The sequence below is a fragment of the Mus musculus genome, chromosome 13 (genome assembly GCF_000001635.26).
Source record: "Mus musculus strain C57BL/6J chromosome 13, GRCm38.p6 C57BL/6J".
Taxonomy (NCBI): domain Eukaryota; kingdom Metazoa; phylum Chordata; class Mammalia; order Rodentia; family Muridae; genus Mus; species Mus musculus.
In genome coordinates this window covers 95,322,464-95,339,495 of record NC_000079.6, presented here as the reverse complement: position 1 = coordinate 95,339,495, position 17,032 = coordinate 95,322,464, and the positions used below count along the sequence as shown (strand labels likewise).

The window sequence follows — 17,032 nt, the reverse complement described above, 5'->3', positions numbered from 1 at the left end:
CCAGCCCTGGGTAGCAGTTTTTACCCTGAAGGGACTTAGAGGAAGGCAAACTGGGGCAGAGGTACCAAGAGGACTGTGGCCAAGATGAAAGACAGGAGGGTGAGCTCACAGTGAGTAGGTAAATCCCAGGTGAATGATTAGTCTTGAAGCATGGCTCGAGGAGGGTGTAGCATTTCATAGAAACAAGCCTGTGCTTAGGATTCTGCGAATGGGTCCCCACAGCATCCTGCTTCACTGCAATTGCACCCGCGGGGAAAGCTGCTGGGTGTGTCTTCTCATCTACACAATGAACAGGTCATCAGGTTGCTGAGTTGTGTGTGTGTGTGGGTCGTCTTTGGAGACAAGGTCTCACGTAGTCAGGGTTGACATTGAACACCCGATTCTCCTGCCTCTACCTAAGTGCGGGGATAATGGGGAATGCATCACCGTGGGTCTCGACCAGCTGTGACATGTGCAGAATGCTCAGGAAAATGTGTCACTATTTCACTTACTGGAAACGGGGACAAGATAGGTGTCAGCACTCAGGGGACAGCGCAGCAGCTAGGAGGACACGACAACTTGCAGACAGCTGGACACATGTGGACCCCGTCTTGACCATTTCACCCCTGCACCAATTTTTTTCCTTAAAAATATTGTGTGCGCACCTTAGTGCCTGTATGGAAGTCAGAAGCTGTGGGGTTGCTTCTTTCCTTCCACCAGGTGGGTAGGATCTTGACTGGACTCGGGTCTTCATGCTTGGCAGCAAGCACCTTCACCTAATAAGACACCTCAATGACAAGGTTTATAAAGCAAGCACAATATTGATACCTCACCTTGGAGCTGCTGCATCTTTGATAATGCTGCAAGTGCCCAGAAAAATACTAGTTATCAGGAGTCAGCGGTGGCAGATGTGTGGTGGGAGGAGCCATAAAGCAGGCAACAGGGCATGAAGTCCAGACCCAGGGTGAAGAGTGAAGGCTGGGATCTGCGAGTAGCTGGCAGAAGTCACTGAAACTCTAAAGGAAAGGAACCAGGTGCCAAATGTAGAAGGTAGCTCAAACAAACAAATCTAAAATACAAGTGGATGCTCAGAAACTGCCATGTCTATCCATATGTATACGGGTGTATATGTATATAACTTCCTAGATTGTTCAAGGTAAAAAAAAAAGTTTGACAGTTTTCCGAGTAAAAACAGTTTGGGAGCTTGGTTCATACCTTTAGTCTCAGCAACCACGGCTGAAGCAGATCTGAGTTTAAGGCCAGTTTGGCCTGCACTGCGAGTTCCAGGATAGAAAAACCTTCTCTCACCAACAATATAAAGACTCACCATTTACTCTTCAAATGGCCAAGCTTCCGGACCACTGTTAAAGGTGACTCACTCGCCTATTTTCCTGTCTGTGCTTAGATGTTACCTTCCCTTACTTGCTTTCCTATGCTCAAGTGCAAAGAGGACTAATTTTCAAACTCAGGAAAATGGAAGCTTCAGAGACCAAAACCAAGAAAACCCCGAAACAAAAACGGGGCTGAAAAGATGATAGCTCAGCAGTTAGGAGCACTGACTGCTGCTTCTTAGAGGACCCAGGTTCAATTCCCAGCACCTACATGGCAGCTCACAATTGTCTGTAGCTCCCAAGTCCGACACCCACACAGACATACATGCAAGCAGAACACCGATGCAGATAAATAAAAGTTTATTAAAAAAAAAAAAGGAGTGTTGCAAAACTACAAGTATTTCATGAAATTAATCTGTCAGGGTTATATTTCACGTCGGTCATAGAAACATTTTTCCCAAATCAAATGCAGTGATTTGTCCTAGAATGTATGTGGTTTTTATAAAATATAATGGTCAGATTGCCCTTTCAAACGTCTCATAAAAAAGGCATTTACGTTTAATCTACCTTAAAAAGACCCTACCTCAAAACAAAAGCCTTTAGAAAGGCACAGTGCACCTCCAAAAGAAGGGGCTTCAGAAGGCAGGTCAGGGCTGGGGAAGCCATGTGTGGCTTCTGGGTGCTAGCTTAGCATGCGCAGGACATGAAACAAACATGGTGAGATGCAAAGTGGCAAGTGTGGGCAACGAGGACATCTTGACTTTCTGGGATAGGAGGCATGGGGGGGGGGCGGGAGGAGCGGGCTGAAGAAAGGGAGGGAATGAGATAGGGGTTGACTCTAAGGCAGTGGGGAGGCGCGGCCTCTGGTTTTTCTTTTGGTTCAGGGGGAGGTCTGTGGGGACCTGTGGGGCAAGAAACTTCTCCCTAGTGGCCGATGTCTTGCTAGTAAGGTGGCAAGATGCAAGACAAGAAAATGGGAGAATGTACTTGTCGCTGGGTCTCATCCAGGCAAAGATGATTTAAGGGTGCTCACTGCCTTGGGTTAGCCACATGAGGGACAGGAACAAAAAGGGGTCTCTTTGGGACTGGTCCAAGGTGGGGTTCTATAGATGCTGAAGGCAGGGAGCCAGGGAGTCAGTGATACTCAAGGTTCCTTTCTGGAACATGGTGGTGCCAAGTCAAGATTATACATTTGGAAAAGAGTGGACCAGGTTCCTGGATAAAAACCATGCCCCTTCCCCACAAAAGGCTCGCGGTGTGATGAGTCTCTGGTGTTTAGAGAACCTTCTGGCTTAAAATGCCTTCAGGACTACAAAGAGGTAGCTGTGAGGACTATCCTGTCTGTGTACCTAATCCAGGCTACTGGACTTGGGGGCGCTGCCGCGCCTGCAGCCTATGGTTAGGTTTACACATGGAGCGGTCAGTCATGCTACAGCAGGACCTTGGTGACCATATCATTGTCACTGTTGTTGTCATGGATGTCAGGGTCCTCCTTGGGGAGCAGAGGCAGGGGAGAGGGCGGTTCCGGGACCTGTGCACCGGGGCTCTGCTTCTTTATCCACTTACTCAGTGCTTCACGCTCTACCTGTAGCTGGTGGCGCTCCTGCTCCACGGATTGTGCCTCCTGCTTCAGAGCCTGGCGCTTGCGCTCCAGCTCGAGTTCCGCCTGCATTAGGGCCGCCTCGCGCCGCTCCAGCTCCAGCTCCCGCTGGCTGCCCCGCATGGCCAGCTCACCCATCTGCTCCAACAGGCGTGCCCAGTCGCCCTCGGCAGCCATGGTGGGGCTGGGCGGCGGCGGGCAGGGCATGGTGGTCGGCGAGCTCGGAGCAGCGCTCTTCTTCAGCTCCGGCAGGTGCACATCACTCAGGTGCTGGCACAGCGCCCGCGTCCACATCTGGAAGTTGGGGAGGCCACCCACTTGCAGCCCGCACAGGCGGCAGGTGGCCCAGGCGCTCATCATCCGGTGCCTAGGCTGAGCTGGGTCCAGATGGAAGTAGCCCCAGGCCTCGGAGTATGATGGCCCCACGGGCGCGGGACAGAGGCCGCCTTGTTCCGCTGGGTCATTAAGCCTCCGGCTGTCTTCCATGGTGATCTTCAGGGGCTTTTTACTCTTCATTCCTTCTGCAGTGTCTGCATGGAGGCGGGGTGAATAACAGTAATCATTATACACACAGATCCTATAAACATTAGCCGAGGACAAACTACCTTTTATGCTACAAACCTTGTGGATCTGTTTCTTCCCCTCCTTAATACTCAGCATTAAATGTCATTGCCTAAAAGAAGAATGTTAGAAATGTCTAGTCTAAAAAAAAGAAATGTCTAGTCTTTTTGCACTAAGCATTGTCTTCCAAAAAAATATCTCCACGTACCACGCCTATCAAGAAACTGAGCTAATCGCTGGAGATGTGGCTCAGTAGCATGCTCGCCCAGCATACACAAGTGACAAGATTTGATTCCAAACACCACATATTGGGAGTGGCGACTATAACAATGTATTCATAAGAAAACTGTCAATATAGGAAGCTATCAGCTTTCAAAGCATGCACATTTTAGGAACTAGGCAGATGTGAAACGAGCCTTAAGCTTGTGCCTTTAGATGGTAGGGCAGGTCTCTCAATGAGGTGGTCCTGGTTACTGGCTTGATGTTCTGGACAATCCTAGGTTCCAAAGTAGAAAGATGTGTACAGGATAACTCAGGATGATCTTGGAGTTTGTAGGACACAAAGACCCACAAGAAATGCCATGAACAGCCTAGGTTAGCAGGAAAGTGACTCCTGAATCTCCATCTAGGATCCTCTATTCCTGAGCATTTTCTAGGTATCCAACACACAGGATGAGAAAGACTATTTTCCTAACTAATGGCCCCTCTCATATTTATAAGATAGAAAGCCTGTTTGACACTTCCAGTTACGGTGCTGGGGAAGAAATCTAGCAGTGTATGCTTTGTCTGCTAAAGTATCTACACAAGAGGGACCCAAACAGTGTCATGACCGTAACCACCGAGACTTGAATACGTGCGTAGGCATCATAGCATCCGTGTGGAGATCGGACAAACCGCCTGTGGGATTGGTGTTCTCCATCTTGACTTGGGTTCTGGGGATTGAACTCGGGTCACCAGGCTCATGAGGTGAGCGCTTTACCTGCTGAGCCATCACACTGGCTCAGTGACTAAGACAACTCACCCACACCCTGCCCCTCCATGCAAGAAAAACTGTAAAAAGGTGGAGTTTGGAACAAATTAGAACAAGTTGGAAATGGACCAGATGTGTGGATCTAGACAAACTTTGAGAGTTAGAACAGAATGCGTAGACTCGCACTCTTCCGATGCCTCTCAGGAAGCATTCAGGCCAAGGAGAGCCAAGCGCAGTGAGCAGCGACTCAGCGACTGCTCATCCTGCAGGGCGAGGGAGGAGCGGGAGAGATTGTAAAGTTACAGAATCTGGTAAATCAAAAAACTGAAGACAAAGACCAGGAAAAAAAACAGCATCTGTACATGTACATGATGTGTACGCATATATGCACGTACATAGGAAGAGATTCGGGTTCCCAATTTTCTAAAACAAGTAATGGGCATAAAAGGCCAGAAATGACAATAGTGGGTGCTTCCAATTCCCATTTCCTATGTCCAGACAGATCGTCCAAACTAAGTATTAAAGTAATTTCAGTAAATTACTGTAAATTATAGATACATGCTGAATATCTACCCAAAAGACATGGGCTGTAAGTTTTTTTTTTTTCAGCAGCCCATGGAACCTTAATACAAAGGAATCAAAGATCACAGTGAAGCACATCTAGAAAACAGCAAGAGAAACTATAGAAACTACCCGGGCATTTAGAAATTAGACCACACATTTTCAAAAAGAACAGTGGATGCTTGAAAAAACTCAGGGAGGAAATTTAAAAATCCCTAGAACCAAGTGAACATGAAAGCAAAACTCACCAGAACCTGTGGGGTGCAGCCTATGCCGCTCCAAGAGGAAAGTTGATAGCTTTGCACGCTCACATTAAAAATCCAGACAGGTCACAATCAATGGACCAGTGATGTACCCCAGGTCTAACAGAAAGAACAAGTCAAACACCAAAGGAGTAGATGGCAGAAGTTATGACAGGGACAGCAATTAGTGAAATTTAGCTAGATGAGTAATATATATATATTAAAAAAAAAAACCAAGTTCTTTGAAGAGAAAAAAACCTTAAAACTGAAAACCCTCTAGCCAATCTAACCAAAATAACGAGAGAATATCCAGGTTCATAAAACTAGAGATGAACTGAAGGCTGTTGCATCAGATGCTAACCAACCCTGTGAGATGAGCAAATATTTAAAACGTTTTCCAAAGTGCTGTAAAATCTAGAGGAATGGATAGGTTCCCAGCGGCTTATGACCTACCAAACTGAAAGGCTAGGGAAAAAGAACAATTTAAACAGCTCTGTGACAGCGATGGCATTAAGTCTCACAACAAAGGAGGGCGGGGTCACTGCTGAATTCTACCGAACAATTAAAAGAAGCTAATACAGACATGCCTCAAAACCATTCCATAAAACAGAAAAAACAGGCAACACTACCAAACTCTCCACAAAGCAAGCTTCACCTCTATGCAAAAACTGGATATGGACACAAGGAAGAAACTAGATTATAGACCAGTATCCCTGATCACAATTGGTTCTGAGGCTATGTCCTATTTATCCCTCATTTCTTCAAGGCTTTTGTGGTGAAGAGAGATTGAATTCTCTCAAAGGTCTTTTACCTATTGAAATGATCACGTAGTTGACTTTAAGTCAATAAATGTAAGTGTACATACATAAAGTTTTGATGTTAAATCATTCTTGCTATATATGGGCAAGAAAGTAGCCAATGCTATATACATACTGGGGAAAAACTGAAAGCATTTTCTCTAAGATAAAGATGACAGGGTGCTCATTCTCCCTGCTCTTGTTCAGTAGAGTACTCAATGTCTTAGCTAGTGTGGGGAGAAGGGGAGGTGAATGGGGTACAACCAGGGAGAGTGGTGAAATTATCCATATCTGCAGATCCTGAGAAGACCCTTAGGCTGCCACCAGAGAACAACTTTCAGAAAGTAACAGGAAACAAACTTAGTACCCCACATCAGCAGCTTTTCTACACACTAATAACAAAATTGCCAAGAAAAAAGTCAAGGGAAAAAAAAAATCCCATTCTCAATAGCAAAACAAAAATAAACACAAAGCAAAACCCCCAAAGCCTAAGGTGAATGACCTATTAATATAAAAACTAAAATATTGAAAAAATTTGAAGTAGACACTGGAGGATAAGTAGAGCCTGTGGTCATGGCTTAGGCAGTGAGAATGGCTATGCCACCAAAAGTCATCTACAGAGTCAATGCAACCAATTCCAAGAACTAGAGAACACACCCAACTTGCATATGGACACAAAAGACTCTTTGTTTTGTTTTTCCCCAGGACTGTAGAACCTACTGATTCACTCTGGGGGGCACTGCACAGCCCCCCCAAAGGCGATAAAGCCCCTTTGCTGTGTGCACCACTATTTAAACAGCTGCTACAGGCAGCGGCAGTTCTTGGGTTGGGTGCCACAAGAGACCCTTTCACAGTCAATTCAACGCAAAGCAAACAAGAGCAATACTGGAAGCACTGGCCTATACCACAAAGCCATAGAAACAAGACAGCGCAGTAGTACCGCAGACAGGTCTGTAGAGCAGTGGACAGAATAGAGGACTGACCGAGCAAACCCACACGCTCCAGACATGTTACACTGAAAGAGAGCCTCTTTCACAAGTGGTGCTAGGAAAACTGCATATCCACATACAGAAGAATGAAACTGGACAGTCTCTCACAGTGCACACAAGCTCAATTCACAGCACAGCCAAGATCTTAGTAGAATCCTGGGAACCCTGAAGCTGCCAGAGAAAACATTAAGAGACGTCTAAGCTGGGACTGCAGAAAGGTCAATTGCACAGGAAGGGATGTCAGAGCTGATGCTGGAAGCTAAAAGGCTTCAGCATGGCCAGGCAAACCCACATCAGTGAGGAGAGACCACCTACAGGATGAGAGAAAGCCTCTGTCCGTTACACATCCAACGGGAGATGAAGACCTGGGATCCATAACGAACTCCAAACAGTGACAAAAAGCGTCCAATTAATAAGCTGGAGATGCAAATGGCCAGTAAATGATAGTTTGTTGGTGGCCATTTGTCTTCACATGGAGAAACAGGGATCCTTTTCTAAGGCTGGTGGGAACCTAAATTAAGGTAGTTATACCCATCGGGGTGTGTGTGTGTGTGTGTGTGTGTGCGTGCGTTCCTCAGAAAATCAATAGTGTATGACCTCTGTATCATACATGAGTATACCTGAACAACTCAAGGTCCACATGCCACAGAAATGTTTGCACACTCATTGTTTCTTGCTGAACTATCTATAATAGTCAAGATATGGAACCAGGAGCTGAAGGGATGACTTAGCAATTAGGAGCACAGTTCTCAGCACCCATCCTGTGTGACAGCCAGCTCCTGGGGTACTTATGTGCACACACACACACCCTACAGACACAGTGAAAAATGACCAGACTTACAGGTCTGGCTGAAGATGTGGTAGAGGACCCATACAGACAAGTGAAAGTAGGACATCGCAGGAAAGTGGATGAAACTGGGAGCTGGATGCAGTGAACAAGCCGGAATCAAGACAAATGCCACTTCCCCCTCACGTACAGAAAGTAAAGTTTATACGTGATGCACGCATCTGTGTAGGACACCAATGTACAAAGTAGAGAAGAGTCTAAATGGCTAGGGAGGGGACAAGAAAGGATAACAGAACACATACAGCATAGGAGCAGAAGGTAGAACCATTTAGGGGACAAAGGAGACTAGCAAGATGTGTGTGTGTGGGGGGGCAAGAGAAAAACCTGTGAAGATGCAGCTATGTATGAAAATGTCACAGTGAAACCCAGGTCTCCTCATGCTGACCAGTTACTCTAAAGAGCACATAGACCAAGATTTTATACTAGAAACAGATTATCTAGTTTTATCTAAGATTTTCTATATACCCTATCTGTTAAGAACTCCATTTCCTTCTGCCTCGATCTATCCTTCAGGGCTCTTTTTAACTAGACATAGAGGACGGGATGCTATTGTAGTGAATCTTTATACTTTATTTCATCAATTTAAAATGATTTGACTACTGCTTCACCATTGTGACAGGCATATGAGCCTGCCATTTTTTTCACCCGTGTGGAGGGTTCAGAGTCCCCACTGCTTATGCACCTCTAACAATGCCAGGGGTGACCCATCACTGTCAAGCTTTCGATACTCCTGTGAGCTGCAGCAAACCGGGCTTCCTGTAAATTCTGGGATGCCAAGAGCACCAGCCACCCGTGTGGTCTGCTGTAAGTTAAGGCGGTCACTGCAGGAGAACGTGGGTTCCTCAACGTGCTCCTCATCCGAGGGGGAGACAAGCAACACTACAATGTGGGCCAGCTCAGTGCTGCCCCTCCACGGTGATAGAGAGGACATTCTTTGGCCGGCCAGCCCTTTACTGTTGGAGGTCTTAACCAATGGAAGGCAGCACGGTACAGAACTGCTCCACCTTCTCAGTCCTCCATAGCAGGCTGCATCCTGGCTCCCTAGGATACGACTTTGTATCAGGGTGGAACCCCACCTATGCACCTGTCCAGCCCTGGAATACAGCCTGAGCCCATTTCGGCTTTGCCTGGAGTGCAGCAGAAAGGCTAGGTTCATCCATCTAGCTCCAGAACTGCTCAGCACATCAGAGCACACCAAGAGTTCTCACAACGGGATTTTTAAAAAGCAAGCGATCCAATAGAAAACTAGGCAAAAAAACATGGGTAGGCCACTGACCTCAGGGCCAACTCAAATGTCTGTGTAAAGGTGGTCCTGCTCAGGGAGCTGCTATGGGGGCAAGAGCAAGTGTCATTTTACATCCACCACCCTAACCAAGGGGGCAGAAACAGGGCACACTTGCTTCCTACCAAAGATCTGAGCGCTTCGAGGAACGCCATCTGGAACTTTCTACATTAGTTAAAAATAGGTATGATACTTATTCTGTAGAACTAAAAGGTACACTACATTAAGTCATATGTGGTAGGAGATTTCATCATTATTTAGAATGAGAACTTATATCTAAGCATATTATGTCTGTTTACAACAGGGAATATTAAGCAGTCATTAAAAGGATAGGAAACCTGCCAGGTGTTCTAGAAGTATTTTGTTTTGTTTTGTTTTGGGGGGGGGGGGCGATGTTATAAGGTGTGTATAAAATCCCATTTATACATTTCTAGGGAATGCCAGCTTTCTATAGTGTTGTAAAGATACAGATGTTCTTTAGTCATGCTGTAGTTACATCCTAATGAACCCACCAGGCACGGAAGACACTGTAAGTAGAAGCTGGCTTTAATGCACTTAGCCTACCAAGCACCATGGCTGAGCACTGCAGTGCATTACGGAGCATCAGCCATTTCCTCTCATGACTACAAGGCTCCCAAGAGCCCAGCGGCCCATGCCTGTGTGCTGCTAGCCAGACCACATGGCAAAACCTCAAAATACAGCTTCTACAGGATGTCTATCACTTGCATAGTGTCCAAAACTCCTATATGGAGTCATCTTCACAGATTCAGCTAAGAAAGTAAGGAGACACAACAGCTGAGTTGTAAGGTGATGAGAGAGGTGGAGGAGGGAAAGTATTAAACAAAAAAAAAAGCCAAAGAAAACCCAAGAAAGCATATGGGTGCTATGCCTAGGCCTTACCACAGTGTGGCAAGATCTAGATGTAAATAAAAAGCAACTTTTAATAAACAACCCTTGGCATCTCAGCTATGAGTTCAGGTGGAACAGACCTTAAGGAGGCTGGAGGAAGACAGTCCCAAGGGCAAGGCCCTTGCTGACACACTTGGGGGATCCACATGCACAGGGGGTTGCCATCTGAAGGGAGGGCATGAACCTATAGGGTCCACTAAGTGTGGCATTGCCCCCCTGTGCCTTACTCAAGCAGGAGATTCTGTGCCCACTGGAAGCAGAGGATGTGACGGGAGAGGGAGGAGTGCAACCTGTTCCTGTGCCTGCGAGAGCAGACACCTGGCTGCATCTGCCATAGGTACATCTCCCAGAACTAAGATAGCGTGTTCCTAAAGGCTTGCCGAGAAGCACTGAGCAGCTGTACGACAGAGGAGTGACTGGCACCTCCTGCTCAGGTGCACCAGCACTGAGCGGCACTGGGGCATTTCTGGCAGACATCCAAGATGGAATCCTAAGAGATTCATGATGCCCAAAGCAAACCGAGAAAGGATCAGAGGCCCACAGCCATCGCTCCTCTGATTTTTCCCTTCCTAAATGGACCTTCACATAGAAGTGGTCTGCTCAATCACATTAATACGCACCAGATAACAACGCATAACCATTACTATCCGTGTAGCTAACAGAGAAAGCAAAGGACAAGACCTTTCATTCCTTTCCATAGACGCTTTTTAAAACCTGGCACAAAGGTTTTAAACGACAGGTGTGATTATTTTGCTTATGTTTTTACTCCAGCCAGCTCTCATCCAAATAAACGTCCACTGTGCACCTGCTCGGGATCCATAAGGGCCTGCTGCGGACCAGCTGAGAAGAGCAGTGTAGACTTTGCCTTCAAACACTCACCACCTGGGGGAGGGGGGCAGGGAGGAAACTATTTCCAGTAATAATTCCGATATCCTTGGTTAAAATCAGATCAGTTTGGCTTCAAAAACTTCTACTTTGTTAGTATAGAACTAGGCTTCCGAGTTCCCGTTTTTTTAAAATTAAACGCATTGAAGCTACTTAAAGTACTGCTAGGATAAAGGTCAACTTAGTAGTGAACAATTTTGAGTCCAATTTCAGAGGGCAAAAGCGCTGGATGAAAAAACTGCAAACTTTCATGGCAAGGGGAGACCACCACTGTGGCACTAGGCCTCAATCTTCCGTGGCTGAACTTCATCGGGGTCTACTCTCTGGAAGGAGTGATAAGCCTGCATCGACCTGGGGAGGTAACAGAGTCCCATGGATCATCCTGCATTTGAACCCATCTTGAAGAAACTTACTAGTAACCTATCAAGTTAAACCCAGATACCTCAGTACGACTTCCCCAAATACCAAACACAGGCTGAAGGAAGCCATTAAAACCTGGATGTATAGAGCCATCGAGATGGCTCGGCAGGTAAAAGCAGCTGTCAGCAGGTCTGAACACTGGGACTCCCATGGTGTAAGGATTGTCCTAACCCGGACACACATGGGCACTCACACATACACAAATGCAAAACCCTTAAACCTGCAACTATGGTCTTATACACTAACACGGATGGCTAGATATGTATACATGTATAACTATAAAGTTATCATAAAACAAGCAAGTGTGCATTTATTTATTTATTTATTTATTTATTGTGCTGTTGGGAGACTACACCAACTACCTCACACAGGCTAGGCAAGTGCTCTACCACTAAGCTCCTGCCCTAATAAATTGAGAAAAAAAAAAAAAAAAGGAAGAAAACTTTTCTGTCTCAAACTCAGGACAGATGGCTGAGGTGCCTATTTAACATATCAAAGCAGACCACGGAGGCTAGTCTCCAACAGCTTTCTAACACTGCTAGAGTCCTGGCTCCTCACCAAAACCCTCCAGCCCAGGGGCTGGGCTTCCCTTCCCCCCAGCCTCGGCGTCTGATCTCTAGAACTCAGTCTCTGGCCCTCCTGGCTCTTTGCTCCTCTTGCTTCTCTCTTCCCCTCTCAGGGCTCCCCTCAGTTTGGGCCTTCTGGTTGTGCTCTCCCTCAGAGCCACCATAAGCCGTCTCAACCATCCCTAAGGGCACCACGGCTCCATTTTCCATTAGCTCTAAAGCCCCGTGCTTTGACACGCACCTTTGAGACCTCCCTTGCTTCGTTTCACGCATACAGGTCACTTACAAACCACCCATAAGCTTATGCTTGCACCCATAAGAACTGGGTAGGCCAGAGGCCAAAGAACCAGGAAATGTTTTCAAAAGGAAACAACTGAGGTGCAGTCCCGTTTGACCGATCCGATCGCTTCAGCCGGATTTGCCAGGCAGAGCAATAAACAGGGGTGTGTTGATTGAGCCTGGATCTAACGGGAAAAACTGAAATTCACAGATTATGTGAAACACTAACGGCCTGCGATTACTTCATCCAACAGAGGTTAAATCAAAGCACACATAATTGAGTAATTAATTACCCTCCACAGCCGCAGTGCCAAGGAGCTGTAATCCACTCACCTGTGATCTGCCCAGCTCTGCTCACCTATCAGTTTCCTGCCATTGGGCTCATTCATAAACAGACCCAGACAACCAGGACTATTCGTCTGTAATTATTAGCCTGAAGGCATAACATGAAATTAAAAGCTGGGGAAGGGGCCTGAGAGATGACCGTGGTTCTGAGCGCTGACCGCTCTTCCGGAGGGCAGAGCTCCACCCCGAGCCTCCCAGTCCAGCTGCTCCAATAACTGCCTGTAAGCCAGGCTCTGTGGAATCGGACCCTCAGGCATCCTCATGGTCATGAGCACACGGTGGTGGGAGCATTCCCATAACAAACTTTTAAGTCAGTGAAAATGATTGCAACGTATTGTGAAGCAAAGAGCTAAGTGGGAAAATATTCAGAAAAAGATTTTACATGGGCTGTTAAAAAAAAATAAAGTACTGGATTCATAGCTATTTAGTGAAGCAAAAAAAGCCACGTGAATGCTGTAAGCTGAACTCTCAGCTATTTCTACCATTAGCTAAAAGCCACCAAAGCACTATTAAAGCCTTGTAAAATAATGCACTATGCCCGAAAGTGCACCTTTCTTTCAGCTCTGCATTAATATATATGTATATGTACACATACATATACACACACATGTGGCTTTTGAATTATGTGGTATGGATTAGCACTTTAAAAAACAACATTTCCTATGCTTCTTATTGTCACTTGCCTTGAACTATTTGAGGCCAAAGTGTGCACTAATAAACAGTACTGGAATCACCAGGAATTTAATCCCATGAATTTAATCCAAGCCCTTGGGAGGCAGAGGCAGGTAGTCTCTGTAAGATCCAGGTCAGCCTGGTCTACACAGGCAAGTTTCAGGTCACCCAAGGAAACAGACCCCGTCTTAAAAAAAAAAATAAAATAAAAAATTCAGAACACCACTAATTATCTCAACTCACGAAACTATTCAACAGCTGTTCTAAACACCTTTGGAGCTCAGCAATGGCAGGTACTTTTTTTCCAATGAAGGAAAATCCTATTCTTTTTAGTAAAGCTTTAAGCCGGCCACAGAAGGCTTGCACAACCAAAGGCTCCAGTGAGCCAGGCCCGGATCAGGAAACTCTTTTGTGTCCAGTGGAGGAGGAGATTCTGGTTTACTCTGGTTTACACCGGTTTTCTTACAGCCCCCCCCCCCCCCTCCACACACACACACAGGTGGGAAACATTAACCAAGTCGCAATTAGCGCATGAGGCTCAAAGTCACTCTCCACCGAGGCAACTTTACGGGGACAGTTCCCCCTCTTCCCCACCCCCCACCCCCCGGAGCTGGTTAACCAAAGAGAGCGGAGACGCTCCAGAAGGTTCCGGAAGCCCGCAGGCTGGGCCCCTCCGCCAAGCCTGGGGTGGTAGGCATCCCCTGCAGACCCCGCGGCTGCGACCCTGGATCCCACGGCCTAGGGGCTCCCGAAGTCCCCGAGGTCCTGCGTGGCGTCCCCCGCACCCCTCCACCCCGCGGTTTCTCCGATCCCGGACGTCCCCGCGGGCCCCTGAGATCACTGCAGCCCCTGGTGTCCCTGCGGTCGCTCCCGCCAAGCCAAGCCACGCCACCGAGCCCCAGCCAGCCACGCTCACCCGGACGCCGCGATGGTCGCCCCTCGCCTCCGGGCTCCTCGCAGACATTTTGTCCTGGACGGAAAAGGCCGATTCCCCCTTAAAGACACAGCGCTCAATTTGCGCGTCTCGGGGCGTCCATGGGGGGCGGTGACGCGTGGTCTGGACGCCGGGGCGCCGCTGCTAAACCATCCGGTCCGGGAGGAGTTTAGAGTAACGGATGGAGAACTAGTTTAACGAATTGAAATCTGTCGGAGGTTTTTAAACGGTGCAATAATAGCGCAGGGATGCTGAAAGCGTTTTAACCGTGGCTCTGCACGTTTGCGCGTTAACCTTCCAAGCCCTTGGATTCAGCGGGTCCAGATCCTCAGCTGGGCGCACTGCTCGCTCGCATTCTTACAGATTAAGGCCTCTGATATGGCACTAGTCAGAAGTCCTTGCAATCAAGGTCTTAGGAGGAAAAGGTGTCCACCCAAACCACCAGCACAGGGAACTACCTTTGTCTTCATTATATTCAGTTAACAGCGTCTGCGTGATTTACAGTTACATCAGCCGCTAGCGGCTGCGTTCTAAGGCGGGTTTCTGCATTCCACGCTCCAGGTGGAAAGAGAAACCTTTTTCAAGACCAGCCCGCTGAGGTGCGGGCGAGAGCCTTGGGGCTTTGCAGGCTGACGGGCAATCCTGTTGTGTAGCGTTTTGCTGTTCCAGCCGTTCAAATATTCCCACCATACAGATTTTTAATCTATAAATAGTCGCAAGGAAGTGACTTGCCAAATTCAAGAACGCACCAGTTAGCTCTTAACGCACAGCTGGCACGTTCTGCCCTTCATTCATAAAAACAAAACAAAAGTCACTAATTTGTTGCTTTTTAATTTAGTGTTTTTGCGTGGTGGTGGTGGTGGTGGGTGTCTGTGCATGCATGGGTGCAGTGTCAGTGGAATCCAGAAGAGGGCGATGGATCGGCGGTAACCGACTCCCCGCCCCCCCACCCCAATCATCTCTTCAGCCCACATACTGCTCTGCTCACATTCTATTAGTCAAAGTAAGTCACATGAACAATGGGCACGAAGCCTTGCTAGAAGACAATAAGCAAAAAGATATAAATGTAAAAAAAACAAAAAAAAACAAAAAACCAAAAAACCAAGAAATTCTTTTGTAGGTAATACAATCCATGTTAACTGCTTTGGTTCAAGTGGCGCTGGGGAGGAGCACCTTGCTCATGCAGAGCACGTGTTTTGCAGTGGAAATATTATAACCCTCCTCACTTAAACACACACACACCTGATAGACCTATTTGTTGACTTTCTTCTATGCCAAGAATTTCAGAGAAAAGAAAAATCTTGTTGGGTATCACGAAAGGAATACTTTTGCAATGGCGAGATTATTAGATTCCCCTCTTTCAAGATTGACCTAAATGTTTTCATACAATATATTTTGATCATATTCTTTTGTAACCCAGCAAACCAGTAAAACAAACAAACAAATGAACGAAAACACATTTTAAAAAGTGTGTAAGGATTCTCTAGAGTAACAGAACTTACAAACCGAATTCCTCTCTTTATATAGAGAAAGGGGGAAGTTTTAGAATGACTTACAGGCTGTGGTCCAGCTAACCCAACAGTAGCTGTCTATGAATGGAAAATCCAAGAATCTAGTAGTTGTGTCTCAGCTGGTCTTCAATAGAAGCTGGAATCCTGCAGGAGTAACCGCCGCCGCTGGCGATGGACTTGCCAGTTAGGCCAGAGTACAGTGGCAAAAAGCAAAAAGCTGTCTTCTCCCGTGTCCTTATATAGGCTTCCAGCAGAAGGCGTGGCCCAGATTAGGGGTGGGGTTTTTCTGGCTCAAAAGATTAAAGGTGTGTCTTTTTACCTCAAAGATTCCTGATTAGAAGTGGATCTCCCCACTTCAAATTAGGTAAAAATCCCTCACAGGTGTGCCTTTCATTTTGGGGTTTTAGCTAGTTTCAGATGCAGTGAGGTTGATAACCAAGAATAGTCATCACACATGGAGACAGTTTTGTATTGGCCAACTACCGTGAGCATGAGGCCCATCCTGGTGTGGGTTGGTAGACAATATCTCACTATTCTCTCCCTCTCCCTGCAGGTGTAAATTGCAATCGGCTCTTTGTGGGACCTTGCTCACTTCTTCCTCCACTGGGCTTTGGTCTGGCTTGCCCCTTTGCAGGTCTTATACATGTTGTCACAGTCTCTGTGTGTCACCTGTGTCACCTTGGTATGTCTGGAAGGCACGGTCTCCTTGGAGTCACCCACACCTTTTGCTCTGACACTGTTCCCACCTCCTCTCCCACAGAGTCCCAGAGCCTCGGGGAAGGTGTGACGAGGACATCCCATTTAGGATAGAGTGCTCCAAAGTCTCTGACTCTACAAGCTGTCCAGCTGTGGGTCTGTGTTAATTAGCATCTACAGCAAGAAGCAGCTTCTCCGATGAAGGTCTTGTGAAGTACTGATTTCACATACAGGTATAAAAATATGTCATTGGGAGCTGTTTATCGCTGTGTTAGTTGAGCAGAATCATAGTAGTAGGTTTTGCCTCAGTAGTTTCAGGTTCTTAGCCTCTTTAACAGTGTGGGTTCCATCTCATAGAGTAGGCTTGCCTCCCACTGCTTCAACAAAAGCACCCTGATTAGAAGAAAAGTATCTAATACAAGTGAAGTCACTTGACTCTAGCTGCATATGTATCAAAAGATGGCCTAGTCGGCCATCACTGGAAAGAGAGGCCCATTGGACATGCAAACTTTATATGCCCCAGTACAGGGGAACGCCAGGGCCAAAAAGGGGGAGTGGGTGGGTAGGGGAGTGGGGGAGGGTGGGTATGGGGGACTTTTGGTATAGCATTGGAAATGTAAATGAGCTAAATACCTAATAAAGAATGGGAAAAAAAA

The 17,032-nt window shown here is 46.8% G+C and overlaps 1 protein-coding gene and 2 non-coding genes across 6 annotated transcripts; all 3 read right to left on the bottom strand.

Moving 5' to 3' along the window:
• Positions 1–1,653: 1,653 nt before the first annotated feature.
• Positions 1,654–15,891, bottom strand: Zbed3 (zinc finger, BED type containing 3). 4 transcript variants are annotated; one of them, NM_001302538.1, is made up of 2 exons: positions 15,726–15,891; positions 1,654–3,440 (listed from the first exon to the last, which is right to left on the bottom strand). In NM_001302538.1, exon 2 carries the CDS (start codon positions 3,424–3,426, stop codon positions 2,740–2,742), a length of 687 nt encoding a protein of 228 aa, NP_001289467.1. In that variant the 5' UTR covers positions 3,427–3,440; positions 15,726–15,891; the 3' UTR covers positions 1,654–2,739. The 4 variants fall into 4 exon arrangements, with proteins under 4 accessions (NP_001289467.1, NP_082382.1, NP_001289468.1 ...); NM_028106.3 differs by lacking the exon at positions 15,726–15,891 and adding an exon at positions 14,152–14,671; NM_001302539.1 differs by lacking the exon at positions 15,726–15,891 and adding an exon at positions 12,552–12,729.
• On the bottom strand, positions 6,747–6,878 carry LOC115485922. The gene has a single exon (XR_003950800.1). It is a non-coding gene; the product is annotated as a small nucleolar RNA SNORA68 (small nucleolar RNA).
• On the bottom strand, positions 8,760–8,885 carry Snora47 (small nucleolar RNA, H/ACA box 47). Its single transcript, NR_034043.1, has one exon. It is a non-coding gene; the product is annotated as a small nucleolar RNA, H/ACA box 47 (small nucleolar RNA).
• Positions 15,892–17,032: the final 1,141 nt, after the last annotated feature.